Source organism: Populus trichocarpa, chromosome 1, assembly GCF_000002775.5.
Source record: "Populus trichocarpa isolate Nisqually-1 chromosome 1, P.trichocarpa_v4.1, whole genome shotgun sequence".
In the NCBI taxonomy this organism is placed as follows: domain Eukaryota; kingdom Viridiplantae; phylum Streptophyta; class Magnoliopsida; order Malpighiales; family Salicaceae; genus Populus; species Populus trichocarpa.
In genome coordinates, this window is record NC_037285.2 from 42,747,133 (window position 1) to 42,767,359 (window position 20,227).

At 32.2% G+C, this 20,227-nt stretch overlaps 3 protein-coding genes across 3 annotated transcripts; 2 read left to right on the plus strand and 1 right to left on the minus strand.

Moving 5' to 3' along the window:
• Positions 1-2,234: 2,234 nt before the first annotated feature.
• Positions 2,235-3,150, minus strand: LOC18095595 (dynein light chain 1, cytoplasmic). The gene is made up of 2 exons (XM_006370210.3): positions 2,774-3,150; positions 2,235-2,569 (listed from the first exon to the last, which is right to left on the minus strand). The coding sequence occupies exons 1-2, from the start codon at positions 3,083-3,085 to the stop codon at positions 2,390-2,392; spliced, it is 492 nt and encodes a 163-aa protein (XP_006370272.2). The 5' UTR covers positions 3,086-3,150; the 3' UTR covers positions 2,235-2,389.
• Positions 3,151-8,581: 5,431 nt separating this feature from the next.
• On the plus strand, positions 8,582-9,648 carry LOC18095596 (uncharacterized). The gene is made up of 2 exons (XM_024598016.2): positions 8,582-8,939; positions 9,138-9,648. The coding sequence occupies exons 1-2, from the start codon at positions 8,681-8,683 to the stop codon at positions 9,449-9,451; spliced, it is 573 nt and encodes a 190-aa protein (XP_024453784.2). The 5' UTR covers positions 8,582-8,680; the 3' UTR covers positions 9,452-9,648.
• Positions 9,649-13,469: 3,821 nt separating this feature from the next.
• LOC18095597 (E3 ubiquitin-protein ligase RMA3) lies at positions 13,470-16,009 on the plus strand. The gene is made up of 2 exons (XM_006370213.3): positions 13,470-13,704; positions 15,008-16,009. Exon 2 carries the CDS (start codon positions 15,010-15,012, stop codon positions 15,781-15,783), a length of 774 nt encoding a protein of 257 aa, XP_006370275.3. The 5' UTR covers positions 13,470-13,704; positions 15,008-15,009; the 3' UTR covers positions 15,784-16,009.
• Positions 16,010-20,227: the final 4,218 nt, after the last annotated feature.

A 20,227-nucleotide genomic window follows, 5' to 3' on the forward strand; every position in this document is an offset into this window, starting at 1 on the left:
ATCACTCGGAAGTAAAAAAAAAAAATTAATCACGAACATGATTTAAATATTACCTTTTATCAGCTTAATGCTAACATAACAAAATGCAAGAGAAAAAATAATTTTTTGTTTTTAATAATGAATATTCTTATATCAGTTTTTATATATTAAGGTCAAAAAAATTCTCTTTCCGTATCAAAATTATATATTTATAAGGATCTTTTTCGGCTCTTTAATTTTCTTAGATTCAAACTATTTTACCAGCTACTAAGTGGATCGGATAAAAAATATTTAACATGTTAAAAAATATTTAGATTGTAGAAATCTATTTAGCTTTGTTATTAAACTCGGTTTAGTGTCAACCTTAGAGTGTGTTTGTCTATACGGTAGCGATTGCGTTTTGAAGAAACCATAAAAAATTGTGTTTGGTTAAAGTGTTAACCAGCGTTTTTAAAACATGGGACCCATCAAAAAACAAGGTAGAAACATAGTTTTAGGAGAAGCATTTTGCACCAGCTTTACTGACACTGTTCATTTCACAAAAGTGAACAGTGTGCAGAGTGAATTAATTCACTCTGCACACAAAAGTGAACACGTGAACAATGCAAGTGAACTTTGCACTGTTCACGTGAATAGTTAAAAAATTCAATTTTTTTAAAATTGTGTTTTATTCGTAAAACTAGTGTTTAACATTATTTAATGACACTACATAAATGGCGTAGCATTTGCAGAATTTGATCGTAATCTCAATTTTGTTCCTGATGATATTTTACCTGATTTTGTTGTACGCTAAAAATTTTATTTTTAAAACCTCATGATTTAACTCCTTATCTAGCCCATGTTTAAAATTAAACTGTGTGTAAGTTGTTCTAACATAACTCAGACAACTTGGTCAGCTCAAAAAAAACCCTACTGACTTGGAAAAAATTCTAAGGATAAAATTGATAAAAAAAAAAAACCACTCAACCCAACTTCTTGTCTAGCTCGGGTTTAAAATCAAATTGTGTGAAAGTTTTCCGAACGTGATCTAGTTAACTTGATTGGTCCAAAGACAATTCACGTGACCGATTAAAAAAATATTGAGGACAAAATTGAGAAAAAAATAATAAAATTGACAGAAAAAACTTCTCGACTTAACTCATTGCCTAGTCTGGATTTAAAATTAATACATGTGAAAATTATCTCGATATGATCTAATCAACTTGACATTTCTAAAAAAATTGAATGACTATCAAAAATAGTTTGATTATGAAATTGAGAAGAAAATGATGTAATTGAAAAAATAATAGGGGATTGAAAATAAAAAGGAGGGGCTGAATTGAAAAAAAAATTATTAAATTTTCCATGTTTTTTTTAATTAGAGCAATTCCACTTACCATCACTCGTGGCTCTAAAAAATTGAAATGGATTTGTTGTTCATGTGCAAAAGCTGGACTCGAAGTTGAAATCTATTGTCGGCTACTATATCGAAATGGATAGCTATCTGGATGAAATTGACATCCAGAAGTTTGAAAAGATTATTTAAGACATGATATTGAAGTTATGTTTTCCACCGCTTATTTTTTTTATTAATAAACTATAAATTTGAAGTTTTTTTTTTTTTTATGTGGTATTTTGTTATAGAGATATTAACGGGCAAAAAATAACCACTTAATTAAAATTTGAGATTTTTAATTCTGAAGTTGATGAATACTGATCTAATTTGATTTGAATGAGTGAGTATTTTTTAGACTCGATAAATAATAAATAGAATATAAATATTGTCAAAACCTATTCAAAACTCACCCGAAATATATATTTATATCATATAAATATATTTGTGGAATATTTAGATTTTTTTTAATACAATATAGTATATACATATTTTAATATTGACATAAAACACACACATAAATAATATTTATCATTTTATTATTCAATATACATATACATATTTTAAATATATATATATATATATATATTAACTATTTTTTTATTGATTAATTAATAATAATAAATAGTGGATACCTATTATGAGATATATATATATATATCTAAAAATTTTATTTGTAAAATAATAGATAAAATATGAATATCAAGATATCCAAGAATAGTCATTATCATTCCTAATTAAAATATCTATTAATACCATTTTGTGTGTTTTCTTACATCTTCACTTTTAAGTGGGGGTCTACCTTAATCAAGAGGATTAATTGCATCGAATTGTTTAAAGAATCCATTTTTTCCATTGAAAAGAGGAGGGAAAACACACAAGAAAAGAAAATTGTGTTCTTGTTTCTTTCTTAATTAGGTGGAAAAAAGTAAAAACAAACAAAAATTCAAGACAGGTATCGTTTCTCAAGAGATGGCCTGTGCCCTGTGGCAGTCAAAGTCAGCAACTACACAGCATTTTCGAAACCTTCAAATCGAGTCAGCTGATCTGGGAAGAAGGTTCCAATTCCGTGACCATCTTCACCTCTGTTTTGAAGAGAACAATAAACAGCGAGTCGATAGAGAAGTACATGAACCCACCTGGTGAGTGAGTCACAAACGACCCAAAACTGTTCCCCGCCACACAGTGCCAGGCCACCCCATATACCGAGTCAAATTCCTGTCCAAATTAACCCTCTCAGTTCTTGAGACTCAAAACACATTGGCTAAAACCAGTTTGTAAATGCTATCAGTACTTATTAGCGATTAGCAATTGATAATCTAATTAATCACTAATTAATCTTCTGATGCTGTAAGAGTATCAAAGAGCTACTGAACCAAACATATATACGTGTTATTAGGAGATGGAGAAGATGAGATACACCTTTTTGAGGGCTCGAGCAAGGAGGGTAGGATTGGGGCGGTGTTTGGGAGCTGATGATATTGATGGGTCGTCGAGAAATGATCTTGCATAGCGAAGGGCACGTTCTTGCATGTCGACTGGCATGTCGGAAGATCTTAGCCTTACATTTAAGCTTAGTGCAATGGCAGCTAGCTTCATGACTTCCTCTGTCGGAGACCTATCTTGGGCCATTATTAATGTCGCTTCTTCTTGTCTGTTTTGAGCAGTGAAAAAATGTTGTTTCAAGCCAGCAGCTTGCTCCTCTTTCTGTCTTTGGGATTTAATGATATCCATGAATAATAAACAAAGAGAATAAATGTTAAGACAAAGAATGGAGCTCTGCGGAGAGAATAAGCTGTGCTAGCTTGCTTGCAGTGCTGGTTAAGGAGATTTATTGTGTTTTAAAGTTTTTTTTATTTAAAAATATATTAAAATAATACAAAAATACTAAAAATATTATAATTTAAAATAAGAAAATTAAAATTTAATAAAAACTCAGATCCAGACATATATTGATTTGTTGTGTATGTCATGAGCAGAGTTTAGTTAAGCATTGGCCAATAGTAGGTGTACAAGTGTTGAAGTTTAGGTAAGTTTGAGTTGTGTGATTGGACAGTTCTTTCATGTGAGTCACAGGGCGTGGGGTTAGTCAAGGTCACTGTACCAGTCTGGGTATGCATGCCGACACGGGGAAAGCATGGAAAGGGTACGGTGAAAGGTATGAAGTTCTTTGTTGACCACCGTTGAACAAAATCAATCAGATTAATCACGAATCTTTCTATGCTGATGTTTTTGCCTGTAGAAATCGTTGGGAAAGTTGCCTTAGAAATTCTGTAAAAATTAGGTTTGAAACAATTTTGAAGAAAGGATGAGAGTAATTTTCAATTGGCATCTGATTGTAAATTTATTTCAAGCTATTACATGTCTCTAATTTTAATTAAGAGTTTCATCAAATTGGACTTGTATCAAATTAATTTTGAAGAAAGGTGTGTTATAATGTAAGAAAATATTTTTAAGAGTTTCGGTGTTTGACTGTGTCATGGAAAATGAATTATATCATCTAATTTGTAATTTTATTGATTTTAGTTTTTATTTTTTTAATTACTATTTATTTTGCTTTTGATGCTTTTTGAAGTTTAATTTTTTTTTCAATTTCATCCGTAGGTATTTTATTCCATTTGATTTTTATATTCAATTTGCTCCTCCTTCTTTTGATTCTTTTTTTTTTTTTGTGTTTTATATAATTTTTGTAATTATTTTTTTTTCAATTTTATCCCTTATTATTTTATTGCATTTTTTTTTAATTCGATTTTGGCTCTCATTCTTTTTATTGCTATTTTCTTACTCTTTTTCCTGATTTATCTTTTTTTTATTTATTTTGTCCATTAATATTTTATTTTATTTTATTTTTTATATGATTCTTGTCCTCATTCTTTCAATTACATTTTTTTATCCTTTTGTTAATTTTTTTTTCAATTTAGCCCCTAATTATTTTCTTTCATTTTGTTTTTATACCATATTGTTTGAGTTTTAAATTGTTTTACGGTTGTAAATTTTACTTTGTTATTTTTTTATAATTTTTTTTCTACGGAGTAATCTCTATCTCATGACCCGGACTTGATTAAGTTTGGTCTTTTTTTGGGGTCGTTTATTATTATTTTTTTCAAATTCATTATTTGACATTTGGTTATTAGGCCCTTGACTTCATTGTTTGTTCCACTTTCGTTTGTTAAGTTATCTCGATCTCAATCTTTTATCTTTGTTTTGTCGCTTTAATATGACATTTCGTTATTTTCTCAATTGTTTTTTTTTCATCTCTTAAAGTTTTTATTTTTTAATTTCATCATTCTATATTATATTTTTCAACATTTTCATTTCAAAAATTTCTTTCATTCTGTATTTCCTAGTGTGTTTATAGTTTTGGACACCGTTTCATTATTTATCGGACATCAATTTTGCAAAATTAAAGTATAAATATTGTAAAAATAACAATTAAAAGAATGAGAACCAAAGTTTACATTTCAAAAAATGAAAAGTCTCCTTTGAAATTTTAATAGATCAAGAATGGAAACCAAGACAGAGAAAGAGAAGAAAGAGAGGGAAAGAAAAAAGAAAAAAAAATGATTGTTGAAGCTACTCCTTTCACCACACGCCGCTGTGAAGGAAAGACCTTGCCAAGACAATTCCTATAGCATTAAAGATGGCCCCCATTATTAGAGCTTAGAGTAAGATGCACGTGCCATCACAATGTGCGGCCTTCCTCACAAGCTGGAGGATGTGTTACACACGCTAAATAATTTTTCTCCTTTCATTCAACTAAGTCCCTAATTTTCTAATATCTCTTCAATCTAGACCTTGATTATTTAATATCTTTTTTTTTGTTTAATTTTGTCCATGATTCTTTAGTAACTCTTCAATCTAATCCCAAATTTTAGCTGAATAAAGGCCTGATTATGATATGAGAAAAGAAAGAAATAAAATGGCCTAACTGGCCTCAAGTGCAGCTCGACCAAACACAATAGGTTAGGGAAAAAAATACTCACACTTCGAAAAAACATTGCCATGCTCTTTTTTAACTATTCAATTTATACATCTCAAAATACTATAATCTATCATTAATTATAAAGAGAGAGAAAGGTATTCAAACACTTTAAAACCTAGGTTAGACAAGGAGTTTGTCGAAAAGTTTCAAGTTTAACCTACTTAGGTAATGTTTGACATTGTAGTAGTTATTGTTTTTCAAAGTACTTTTTATCTTGGAAGTGCATCAAAATAATATTTTTTTAAAATTTATTTTTGACATTAACGCATCAAAACGATCCAATAACAACAAAAAACTTAAATTATAAAAAATTGAAAAGCATGGTCACACCACAATAACAAACAAGCTCTTAATCGAGTTTATTAATAATATTAAGAGTTCCCTACAACTTTAACTTTGTTTTTTTTGTTTTTGCTAAAAAACAAATTTTATGTGATCCGCGATAAAGCACATGAAATAACCTCGTTAAGAAATACTCTAAAAGGTAGGGGGGAAATATTGTTCCTCATGGCACTGTTTACCAATGAACAAATCATTCTGGATTGCCACAATGATTTGTCTTTTTAGTCCTTCTTCTCTGTGTTTTTATTACATCCTTATAGGCCTAAATTAATGGTCATTTAAGGCACATTTATTAAGAAAAGCCAAGATTCAAAGATAGGAGACTAAAATGAAAAAAGCAAGAAAAAAAATATGGTTTTTCTAAACTTGAGGCTAAACGTACATTTTTGTCCTTCAACTTCTCAAATTATAAACTTTCAGTACCTAACAATTTATGAAAGTCAATTTTGGTGCCAAACTTTATTTTTCTTATTTTTTGTTTCTAGTTTGGGAGATGAGAGAGAAAGTGGCTTGATTTTAATCATAAAAAGAGAGAGTCTCGGTTGAAACCGTTTCTGGCCATGAAAACGGGTGGTTTGGTGTCAATGGGTTCCGTCTAATGAGAAATATTTACACAATGTGTTTTTTCCTTTAAACTTGTCTGAAATGGTAGATTTGAACTCAAAAAGTTTTTTTGTTTCGAGTTGATTGTGAGTTTTAGAGCTAATTTCTAGGTTGTTAAAGAATATGAATATGTTTTAGAAGGTGTTTAGGGTATTTATTTATTTTTTAGTTTTTTCAGGTTAAAACATGGTTGAAATTGGGCTTCTCTGGGTTTGAAATAGATCAGCCCTATTTATATGATCGGAGGTTATTGGAATTTGGGCAATGCAAGTTATGTGTTGCTTGATATTTTTTTTTTAAAAGCATTAAAGGACAAATGACCTATCATCCACCACTAAAAAAGATTGAAAAAAATAAGGGCCAAACCCTTGGATCTTTTTCTGAAGGCCTAGGAACTCTGGGCCTTTTTATACCAAGAGACTGAGTTTTTTTTTTTAGTTTTTTTTTTTTTATTTTTATCCATTACAATTGCATATTGTTTCTTGCTTTTTTTTTCTTCAATTTCATCACTAAATATTTGGTTGGTTATTAATTGAGCAATGCAATTTTTTTTAACTTTATTTTCTTTTCCAATCACTTTGATATTTTATTGGTTATTGATTTTATAGTAGTTTATTTTAGATAAAAAAAATTATTGAATCCTATTGAATATATAACCCAAGTTATAACTTTGACCGATTAAGTTTGGCTAGGTAGGGATCAGGCTTAATAATTTTTTTGTTTCATGAAATAATTCTCGAGTTAAATTTTTTGAATTTCATTTATAGTTTTATATATAAAAAAAAAAAAACATGAGTGTTGATGAAATGGCTAGTTAAAAAAAAAACAAAAACTAAAAGGGCTCAACCTTTTCCTATAGCATGTGAGGAGAATCATTGTGGATTCAAGTAGTGTAATGACTATTTTGCCTTCATTGCTAATAATTGCCTTGACATTAAGGGTAAAATCATCTTTTCAAAGGGATTTAAATGTCATTTGTGGATTGATCTGGGACAATTTTGTCATTCAACTTTGAAAATGCACAGTTAAAACAATTTTTTGCCTTTGAAATCTGAAAAAAATGGTCTTTCGTTAAGGGTTTGTTTTGTCCTTTTTTTTATTTGCATAGTAAAATAACACTTATATCCTTGGCTGCTCAGAAAAATGACCTTGCAGAAAGGGGATTATTTGTCTTTGCATCCTTCTTGTACAGTAAAATTACATAGTTAACTTTTGACTTTTCAAATTTAAAGAATGACTTCGGAGGACATTTTTATCTTTGAGCCATGGTTGTTTTGTAATAATGGTATGCCCTTCGGTCCTTTTTTGTAATTTATCTTATTAAAATATTAATAAATCAGTAAAATATGTTGACGCGTGCCATACATGCGTCAAAGTCCTCTGCGCTATTCCGGAGACGCGTGAGAACAATTACGGTGGTAAAAAAAACTCGATCGTCGTTTCATCTGATGCACAAGGATGTGGCACAACTGTTGGGGTGGCACGTTTGCCAAAGTGGGCAATGATGAGTTTTTTTCTCTTGCCCTTCATTTCTCTCTTTTGGGCCTTGGTATTCATGTTAGGCCTTTAAAAATTTAATTTACTTATTAAGCTATGAGCTTTGTGATTTGTTCAGTTTTTTTTTGAGTTATCCATGTTTTATATCTTGGATCACGAGTTAGTTAAATTAACATGAGTTAACACAGTTTTTTTAAATTAATTTTTATTTAATTTTATCTTTTATTATTAAATTATTAACCATTAAACATTGTGAACGGGGTTATTCTAAATAAGTGACCCGTCTAGTTTGATAGTGACTAAAATGGTGCGTGTAGCCTTTTTATTCGGTTTTATCCTTCGTAATTAAATTAATAACCTTTAAATTTTATTATTTTTTTCACCTTTTTTACACAGGGTTATTCCAAATATGGGATGGGAAACATCTCAATATCTCCTCGGTAAATAAGTGATATGGGGTGCGTGTAGCCTTTTTATTTTTTCCCCTCTCTTCTTCTACTTGTAGTATATATAACAAGAACTCCGCAGTCCAAAAAAATCTTATAGAGATGAGTGCAGTATATTTGACCCTAGAAAAGAAAAGGGCTCCAGAAATAAATGAACGGAAACAAATGAGATGCAATTTTTTTCACCATGAAGTGGTTTTTGGTATGTACGCAGTGAACTTTTCTGGAGCACATGTGCTTATCTAGACAAGTGAGCTGGTAGTGAGCCCACTCGTTAATTCCCAAATCTAGTTACGGAAATGAACAGTCCTTCCTTCCTGACATGTCCTGTCCTGGTTAAAAACAAATATTAAAGAAAAGCGTAATTTCCACTTCTCAGGTAAACTCCAAATATCATCAATTCCCCATCTCTCTCTGTCTCCGCAAACCCAATCCAAAGCCAGTAATCCGATTCTCCTCATGGCTGCTCTTCTTGAATCCCTCACCGTTCCTCCTCTCACCTTCCCTAAACCTAAACCTACTACTACTACACCTCTCTGCGCTTTTGCTTCACCTATTCACCGGAGATCCCTTCGGTTACCACACGTCAAAGGCCTCAAGGCCTCCTTTAATTCGTCGACTATAAACCGCTCTCCTGGATCGTTCGTGACTCTCACCAGTTCCAGACTCTCTCGTGGTGGACGGATTGTTTGTGAGGCGCAGGAGACTGCTGTCGAAGGTCATCTGGATCGTAGATTTTTTTTTCCGACTATGTTTTGGGCTTATTTTGTTAAAACCTAAGCTGGGAAAAGAAAAGGAATTGTCATTTAAAAAAAATGTTTTCTTTTGGATAAATAAAATTGTAGATATAGAAATTGAGAAAGTCATAATTCAAGGGTTTGTTACTGAAATAATTGAATTGAAAATGGAACTGCAGTGGCTTCTGTAACGGATGCAACATGGAAGTCAGTGGTGCTCGAATCGGAATCCCCTGTGCTGGTTGAATTCTGGGCCCCATGGTGTGGTCCGTGCCGGATGATTCACCCTATAATCGATGAACTGGCCACGCAATATACTGGTAAGCTCAAATGTTACAAAGTTAACACTGATGATTGCCCTTCCATTGCAACCCAATATGGGATTCGAAGCATTCCCACTGTTATCATCTTTAAAAATGGTGAGAAGAAAGAGGCGATTATCGGTGCTGTTCCCAAAACTACCTTAACCACCACCATTGAGAAATTCTTGTAAGTGAAACAAGCACTTGCTGCCAATAAACTATTTAGCTGCCACTGCTCCATCTCCAGATGCTGCTGTATTTTTATGTTACCTTCAGAAAATATTAGTAACTATATGTGTCTTGTCTTACGTAGCTGAATGCATGTTTGGTAGCTTGTTCTTGCTTAGTGTAGATTAATATGAGAAGTATTGGCTTATCCTTCTTTACATCCCTCCTGAAGTTTGATTGTTGTGTGCGAAATGCATTGGGAACTGAAAACTGACGATGCATTTGGGTTCATGTGGTTCGATTATTTGACCACTTCAGTTAATTTTAAAATTTTTAAAATTTCAGTTTTGATTTGGTTTGATTTTCTTAAGCTAAGGAAATCAAGATGACCAAATTGATTTTTTTTTTTAATTATTTCACATGATCCACGTACAGAAAAATATATGGTATGAGATTTGTGTGAGTCCTTGTGCCTTCTACTGTTAAGGAAACTGAAAATTTCAAAACTAACCTATGATACTATATACTGAATATATAAATGAAATGCTTGCCAAAAGATCTTGGTGAGCTGGTGGTGGTGTGGCCAATCGGTCTATAGTTTTATATAATGCTAATATTGATTGGTGGAAATATTTGGTCTTGGATGCTTTGAAGAAAATATATGAGAAATTAAGCAGAGTTTCTCAGTTGGCCTTGTGATATGAAACATCAATTATCTCATCCTATTCCCTAGGTCTCTGCTTGTTGGCTTAAGTTGATCTGTGGGTGCATCAAGTTTAGAACAAGTGTGTTTCAATTTAACACACTGTTCATGAAATATCAGATGCGTCCAATTGTTTGTATTAAAAAGCATGTGTTAATGCTACACTAGGCAACTGGTAATCCATGATGAGGATCATAAAGCAGGTGTGATTACATGTAAATTACATGCTTGTGTCATATGATAAGCCATTGATATCTCTGTTCTTTAATTTATTAGAAGGGGTGACTGATTGTCAGTCTAATGTTCTGTGTTTTGGTAATAAAGTGGGGGGTGGGGCTTAGATTGTTTGGAATGTGTCCTAGTAGCTGCACTCTTACCCAGTTGCTCCCACTTGTTGGCTTTGTTTGGAGGCTTTAGTTCTGTATCTTTCTCAAAGATGGATAATGTGCATCCTGGGAGTAGCTTTGAGTACCTTCTTTCTGAGGAAGCAAGCTAGAACATGTCTCTTTAAGTCAACCACTCAAGACCATCAGTTCATTGGATTCTAAGTTGCAATTTTTAAGTATAACCACGCCACAACTTCAAGTTTTAGTATCTGAAATTGATCCTGGTCTGTTAATTATCACTAGTGTCATTATAATTTGTTTAACTCATAGCTTAGACTCGGATGGCTTTCATTAGCTTTTGGATTAAGACCTTGTTCCTTTTATACAGTTCCTGGATGGTTAGTACTGAAGTGTTGGTTCATTTAGAAGCCATTTTTTTTTCCATTTGTTGTTCATCTGGAATGAAATGAATAAAACTTTTGAGGAATTCTGGTTACTGAACGCACAAGTGGCTTATAGCATAATCATGTCTCCAAGGTGCTCTATCTTCAGATTTCCTTGGGTCTTTCTTTACGACCACCATGTGAAATTGTTTTAAGCTGTGCTGTAGTGATGTGAATGAGAATGAAGGGACAATTTGTTTTTCACATGATTTGGATTGTGTATCACTGTAGCTACTCTTCTGGAAGTGTTGTCATACCCTCTTGGGCATGAAAATGTAGCCACCTGACATGTTCTAACATGGATTCATGTATAAACTCTGCCAGGACAATACTAGACCTTTTTTGCTCCTTTGTCTAGAAATTTGGTCATATAAATGAGGGTCTGATAGGACTAAGAGTACACATTTAAGAAGGTTATAGTTTCTGCTTTTCAATGTTCTGGGTGGATAGTTTTTTTGGTCTCCCACCTGGGATAGGACCTATATTTTCTGGACAGAAGCTTTTAGTAGAGACAACAACGTATGGGTATCCAATAGCCTCTTGCTGGATTGTCAAAAGTGTTTATGCTCAAGATTATATTTGAATTCAGGAATATACTGGTCATTTTAGTGTAGGCGGTGGAGGGGTTAAATCATGAGGAAAGCATCACTGGGAATTTCTGAAGCATATCCAATCCTAGAGAAGACAAACGTTTTTCAGGTTGTGGTTGGAGAGAACGAAGGATTGGAAATGCTTGTTGGTGGTTACCTGAAGCATGGATGTTGGCCTCGAACTTCAGAATTATCTTTTTTCTCGAGGCCACACTTTGAATTTGGTGTTTTTCCTAGCGCATTTGTTGGTTTCCTGTGAGACCTAAAGGCCACACGTTAGAATCTGATATTTTTTTTGTCCTAGAGCATTTGTTGATTTCCTGTGAGACCATGCCAGGAGCTTATTTATTGGTTTCATGCAAGACCGTAGCATGGGCAAATCTTTTTCATCTTGAAGTCTTGTTCATCAATAATCAGGTAGAAGCTAATGGTTCTAATGGTTGTTCATGTTTTGGGCCATCATTGGATTAATTATTATTATTATTATTATTATTATTTTTGAGGATAAGATTTTCTCTCTTCCAGATGGCAACACATTACATAATTTATCAATCTAGTGCATTTGACCTTATAGGGCACCAAAGATCATTTACCTTATTATTATTTTTTTATGGAAGTGTCAAACATGTAGACATGCATGCGAGGAGGTTTTATATATAATAATAATAATAAATAAATAAATGAACCAACCTTTCTATTGATTCAAAGAAGGATAATTCTAAATCAAGAGTGTGAGGGAGTTGTTTATGTTAGATGTATAGGCCTGTCTTTGCATTTGCTTGAAAGGATGTATAATTCTAAAATCCGATTTGATTTTAAAAAAATTATTTTTAAAACAACTCTTTATTGTTTTTAAATAAAAATTAAAATGTTATTATTTTCTGCGCTTTCCCTCGAGCTAGTAATCCAGTGGGCGGTCGCCTGCATTCTGGTGTCTCCAGGTAGGTGGGTGCATCGCATGCCGAGATGGTAGAAGAGGTCAAATACAATTCGACCATGAATATAGTCAGCTTATCTAGATGAACTTACGTGACAGAATAATCTAGATGGTCATTAAACTTATCTTTAATTCTGCTGATTTTTTTAATCCAAGTTAAGACTTTTTAACAACTTTTCCCCCAAGATATCTCTTTATTATTAAAAAAAAAAAAAAGGTTCTTTAACGCCATGTCTTTCGCATCTAATTATACTATACATTAAAAAAACATAGGGGTGGAAAAAATGTTCATATAAATGGTAAACCGTCTCAAGGTTTTTTTTTTTTTTTTAATTTACATCTTTTCTTTTACTGGGTCCTTCAATTTTTCTCATTCATGTTCTTTTTTTTATCGAGTTATTTGTTTCTCAGTTTAGTTTTGTAAAATTAACTCTTACTAAACATAAATGATGTTTGGAATTATATGTATATGAAACAATGCAAGATGGATAAAGAATAATTTCAACCCAATAGCTTAAGTTGTTAGGTGAGGTTTCAGGATATGATTTATATTATTTTCTAACACACCCCTTCAAGTAAAAATCTTTTGGACTTGAAACTTGTATAGACTCACATTACTTTATACTTAATTTTTATTAAATAAATGATGATGATGAGATTTGAACTCATGACTACTTGGTCATCAAAACTCTGATATCATATCAAAGAATCATTTCAACCTATTAGATGAAATTTTAAAATATAATTTATATTATTTTTTAATATATAATTATCCGGCAGCATATTGCGAGGAATCAAACTAGGAAAAGAGATTATGTTAATACTGTAATCTTAGTAAAATCCCTTCCAATTAACTTCTTATGAATAAAAAATCAATTCAATCATACTCTCTCACACTTGCTTGGTCTTTCGTTTGGAAAACAAACCCTAGTCATCATCGACTACTTTCTCACTGACAATGTATAGTGCTTATAAATAAGGCACGCACACGTGGTGAAATGCAAGCGGTCTAAAAAAGTACGGGTCTACGTAGCAAATCTATGTACTACCAACCCACAGACAGACGGTCCTGTCAAAACGAAAGGCACACTGTATTTTTAAACCCCATTCTTTTTAATTAATTATATTTATCCTTAAGATCCTTCATCAAATCTCTCCCTCCTCTCTCTCAACAATTTCACATCTCTCATCTCAAGAAAATAAAAAGATTTGGTCTTTCTGCGTTAAAGTTTCTAAGCCTATTTTCTGTTTCTTCTGATCCAGCCTTCTCGTAAGAGGTATCATCTCCTTCTCTCTGTTCTCTTCGTGGGTTTGTTTTCTTGTTTCTAGTTTTTATACTACAAACATTGCGGGGTTGTTTCTTTTCTTCTATTAGATCTTGATTGGATTCTGAGTATAATTTAATGTAGGGGTTCTGATTTTATTTTGTTTTCAATCGTGATTGAATTGTAGGCTGTTTCTTTTTCATGGGATGGTGAGAGAACTTTTAAATTTATCGGGTTTGATATTGTCTTTCTTTAATAATGCCATGCTTTAATAAAAATAATAAAAAAAAACAATGGGAAAGGTGGATATGTGTTGCTATTTGTATTCAATTTGTCAAGCTGTTGATGTTTAATTGTTTTTGTCTTGGAATTACTTGTATGTTTCCTTCAAAGTTTTGTTTGATTTCTCAAAGTCATTTAAGCATTTTGCTTTCTTCTGATAAAGAAGGTTAATGAATTTCTATGTTTTTCTTAATCTCAAGTCTTAAAGGATGATGGGTTCTTTTGGGGTGTGAAAATCTGTGTTGTTTTCTTTATTTTATATTTTAAGAGGGCGGAAAACTAGTTCTTTGAAACCAATTTAGGTAGTGCCCTTTTGGCACTTCTCAATGTGAAAGAATCTCAATTCTTTAGAAATCAGTTTGTTGTAAAAAAACCCAACAATTGTGTTTTTTTCATTTCTTTTTTTCAGACTAGAAATTTGTAATTTGGGAGCACGTTAGGTTATGATAGCTCTAACTGGCCTACTAGTCTTAAGGTGCTAGATATGTAAGATTAGCGAACTCTAACATAAGTTATTCTGCAGCCGTTCTTGTCATCAACCTTTAGATCTCTTTATTTGTTTGGGAGACTGATAGTAGTAACCCATCGTTTTGTTCTTCTCATATATCGTTGATGGGTTGAGGAATCTTTGTACATGGCTCTTCATTTTACTAATTTCAAGCCAGTTCTTTGTCATTTTCTTGTAGTCAACCTCAAGATTTTAACCTTTTGCTGTTTAGAACTTCAGCACCTCCGGTCTTGTTTGTTTGTGCTTACTTGGATGCATAACTTATCGTGTTTGAAACTTTAAATATCTGGTCTCTGGGAAGGAGATTTATTGGCAATTGAACTCTATTGCATATAGCAGCTTTTTTTTTCCCTGGAAAATTTCGTTTTTCTTTTGTTATTGCCGATAGATGGTTTTTTCTGTATGTTTCTGTGTCTCTCGTGCATTGTCACACGCGCACGCACATAATTTATGCACACAATGGTTTCTCTTTGAATATTATCATTAATATGCTAAGAAACCTCGCTTTTAATGCGGAACTTGCAGATATGGAACAACACTTCTTTGATCATGAGGCACATTTTGAATCTGAGGAAGATGTTGGACTTAAGCAGAAACATAAATTGATCCCAGTCCCAACAGCAGTCTCAGACAATGACAGTGGCTATTTTGAATGCAACATATGCTTAGACTCTGCACATGACCCTGTTGTCACCCTATGTGGTCATCTATATTGCTGGCCATGCATTTACAAATGGCTCCATGTTAAAACTTCCTCCCCTGATGCTAGTCAGCAGCAGCCGAGCTGCCCTGTCTGCAAGGCTGACATTTCTCCAAATTCATTGGTCCCTCTATATGGCCGGGGCCCATCTACATCTGAATCAAAATCCAAGAAAGACCCAGTGGATGTAGTCATACCCCGTAGGCCACTCCCTTCTGAGTTGAATACAGTGAATGCTAATACTTCGCCACAAAATCGGCAACTTCATTCAAATTTTTTCAATCCACAGCCTCAGTCATTTCAACACCAACAATACTTCCATGATCCTCATGGAGGTTATGCAGCCTTGACCTCTTCAAACCTTGGGGGTACCGTGATGACAGGTTTTTTAAATCCAATGCTGGGGATGTTCAATGAGATGGTGTTCACAAGGAATTTTGGGACGTCGATCACCAATATGTTTGCTCGCCCTTACACAAATCCTCTCATGGGAAGTAACAGTCCTAGGATGAGGAGGCAGGAAATGCAGCTTGACAAGTCTCTAAATAGAGTGTCCATCTTTTTTCTTTGCTGCATCATTTTGTGCCTCCTCTTATTTTGATTAGGTTATCTTTCAGCTTTTGTAAATAGGTGATGACATACACATTGCAGGGACAATCTGCTGTAATTTTTTTTTTTCTGGAAACTCTCTTTTAAGAGATTTTCGTCGACAGTTTTGCATTTTATCTGTCATTCTTTACTTGCATATGCTATTGTAACTGTTGGATTTCATGAGTTGTATTAGATTCTTGATTACAAAATATATACGCGGCTCATTTTGTATTTTCTGTAAGGAAATTGCCATTTCTAGTTTGAATTTTGTAGTATTCATATAATGTTAGGGGCGAGTTTCTTTCTTTGTTCCCCGCTCTTTTTCTTGAAAATTTTCTCTCTGCAAGTTTGTATTGGAGTCTTCATGTTGGAATGTCAAGAGCAAGATGCTCCAAGTCATCAAGTACGCACACGACCTTGAAGCACCCTGGTTCCATGTTAGCCCTTATTCTTTGCCTCCCTGTATGATCATAGTTTCGAAGCCATTCTTTTCCTTTTTCCTTTCTTTTTTTTAATGATTTTCGCTTTTAAATGATGTCATTCTCTCATCTTCTTCCATAGATTTTGTAATTTTGAAGATAGGTTTCCATATAGTAGATATTGAAATAGATTCAGTAGCATGCACAACACAACGGAAAGGTGGGACAAATACAGTGTGCAGAGATGCATTTCTAGAATTTGAAAGTTCAAAGGGGAAAATAAACAAACTTCGAATGTCACTTAGTCAGGATCATATGCAAGATAAGAATGTCACTGGGTTGTATTAGAATGTCACTGGGTTGTATTAGAATTTGAAATGATTTTTTTTAAATTTTATTTTTATTTTTAACAATACACATCATAATTATAAGAAAATACTAGAAAAAAAATATTAATTTGATATATTTTTTTAGTCAAACATACTTTTAAAAAACACTTTCAAACATATTTCTAAACACCTTTTTAATCCTTAAAGTTATTAATTAAAAATAAATATTAGAAAAAAACACTAAAATAACCAAATTTATAATTCATAAATTCCGATTTTTTTTTACAATTAAAAATAAAGTCAACTAATCAATAAACTAAACAAGCAAATAATTATAATAAATCAACCTCAAGATTTAAGTGAAAAATTCTATATGTGAAAAAACTAGTTCACCTATAAATTTCCATTATCAATACTAATAATGAGTATGCAAGTGTTCTTTCTTAATTAAAACTAAAGATTACAACTTCAATTATGGAGAATAAAATATTTTTAAAATATATTAATATTAACAAAAAAAAATTCAAGAAAAACCTTAGAAAACTGATACCGCGCTTATGTGAACGATAAATCATCTTAGAAACTCAATGTCAAAAATTCAGCAAGATCAAATTGTGAATTAGTTACATATCGCTATCCTCTCCTTTTTTTTTTTTTTTCTCGCACATGTCGGTGTCTAACTTGAAAATAAACTACAATTGACATTTTATACCTAACAAGCTGTAATATCTAAAAGGCTTTAATTTATATGAGTTATGGCTAAAAAAAAAGGAGAAACCAAACCCAAAAAAAGAGTGTAGTGTGGATTCATCTTTCACTTATTACTTTTCAAAATTATAGGATTTGTATAAATTTATTTCTTATAACATAATTTAAAATTTAAATTCTCATAACACCGTACATTTTAAATTATTTCCGTCATGTAGCTTAAAATATTATAATCAGAACCGGAACCAGATTTTCCTTTGCGGCCATAGCACCTGTAAAGTTTTGAAAATTCTCAATTTTACCATTGAATATATTAGTTTTTCATAATAGTTAAGTAATTAGATTATTGTGTGCGCTATGTTGTGGATTAGATTAAATTATAAGAAGATTGATCTAATATGACTTGATTAACTTGATAAATTCAAAAATAACTCGAACGAGCAATACAAATATAGTTTGATTTTAAAAAACAACTAGGACAACATCTTTTTAAAATATTAAAATGACAACATATTGTATTGATTCAGATCAACTCAGGTTAACCTGACAAATTCGCCAACCAGGTCATGAGACCCTGATAACTCGATATAAAGAAAATATAAAAAAAATTATCGAACCCAATTCTCAATCAACCTAATGTTGAATGATGAAATTGCAAACAAAATTAAACTAAAAAAATAATTTGAATCAACTTGGATTAACCTATCAAACATGGATCATAAGACCGAGATAACCTCATATAAAGAAAATTAAAATAAATTATGAAACTCAATCCCCAATCAACCTAATATTGAAGGGTGAAATTAAAAAAAAATCAATTAAAAAAGAACACAGAAAACCACCCGAGTCAACCGACCAAACTTGTGATCCGGGTCAAGAGACCTTGATAACCTCATAGAATGCAAATCAAAATAAATTATGAAGCCTAATTCTTGAATAAGTTCTAACATCGTGTCGGAAATCGGTGAACATGTTCCCTCAAATCATCAAGATACAATCCATACATCAACCTCATATCACCAAGAACAAAATTGTGACGGCGTTAAGGCCCAAAGCGGACAATATATGGCAAGTTGAGCCAGACTGTTACTATTACTATTACTACTATTACCACCATCACCACCACCACCACCACCACCATCACTACTACTACGTACCAAGATTGTCAAAAATGTATTCTTGACACGACACAGGAAATGCAATATAAACTCGGATTGTAAAATCATAAAATTACAAGTTAATCAATCACATTATATTGAGAACATGCTTGATAATTTTAAGCATCTCAATATAAAAGGAGGCTAATACCCCATTTAACTCTAGTATGAAGTTAAATGATAATTGTGATAAAACAATAGCACAACTAAAATATACTAGTGTCATTGGAAGTCTTATGTATGATATGCATTATACAAGACCAGATATGACTTATGATACATGCAAGTTATCAAGATATACAAGCAAGCTGAATATGGATAATTGAAAGGCTATTATAAGAGTCTTTGATTATCTAAAAAGAATGATCGATTTTGGCTTGTTTTATTATTATTTTCCAGCTATGTTGGAAGGATATTGTGATGCAAGTTGGATAACCAGTTCAAGTGATAATAAGTCCACACTAGGATGGATTTTTTTCACTTTGAGGAGGTGTAATATTTTGAGAATCTAAGAAACGAACGTGAATCTCTCATTCTGCAGTGAAATCAAAATTTATTGTTATGGTCGTTGCAAGTAAAGAAGCAGAATGACTAAAAAATCTATTGTTAGATATTAAGTTGTAGTCATAATCTATGTTAGCTATTTCTTTATACTGCGATAGTGAAGCAATAATGTGTCGATCTTATAGTAATATTTACAATGGTAAATCAAGACATATAAGTATTTGACATGAGTATATTCAAGAAGTTGATTGCAAATGGGGTAATCATCATTGTCAATATAAAATCTATGAATAACTTAGCGAATTTGCTCATAAAAAGACTATTTAGAGACATGGTAAGGAAAAAAACTAGTAGAATAGAGTTGAAACCCGTTATTAAAGATATTGATAGTAAGAACCCAACTTTGAATTAACAAGAAGTTTATCTATAAGTTTAATGGGTAATGATAAGTAACTGTTTAGTATCTATTAGACATTGATAATTAATTTTGGACCATATTATTATAGTATTACATGTGTTCTATTACATAAACAATGATGAACGTAGGCTTTTAAAGGAATTTAAAGTTCAAGTTTAATGTAATAAAGATATGTATAATTCCACCTATATGAATATAGAAGTGGTGTCGTTTATTTTTTTTTATATATAAGAGTTAAGGTTTTCTCTTGTAGATATTCATGAAAACGAGATTTTAACACATGACCATAATAAGTGCTAAACAATTGTAAACTCTTGCAGGGTTGTTGAGTGGTGTGAAGGTTGTCTTGCAGGGGATGGTGTGCAATCATTATCATGCATTAAATGCAAGGTGTGATTGTCTTCGTCCTTTTTCCTTTTATGATCTCGGGGCCTGGTTATTGCTCTGGTGGATTGGATGTTGATTCATGTATGGGGGTTTGGTTTCTAGATTTTTAGTTTCTTTGCCTTTGTTTTCTCTGCGTTTGGTTTGTGGATTTTTTATTTCTTGGCCTCTGTTTTTTCTTCTAATGTTTTGGTTTGGCTTATTTTTTAAAATTATAGTCGGTTTTATTTGCGTTATGTCACTTCATGTCCAATTTCATGTGCAGAGTCTTTTTTATTGTCATTTTAAATGATTTGTTTTTTTTTCTTTTCCTCTTGATGGCTTATCAGGTTTGGCTTCCCTGTTAGTAGAAGCATTCTCCTGTGGTTTTCTCATCTTTTTAGCTCCCTGTTTTCCTACTGTTGTTTTCTAGGTTTATTTCTTACCTGTATTTTCAATTTTCCCCATTGTTTTATCCTTCCATATTTTACTATGTTTTTTTTTTTTTTGTGATTTCAGACTAAATGCTTGACCTACACTTTTACAATAATTTTTT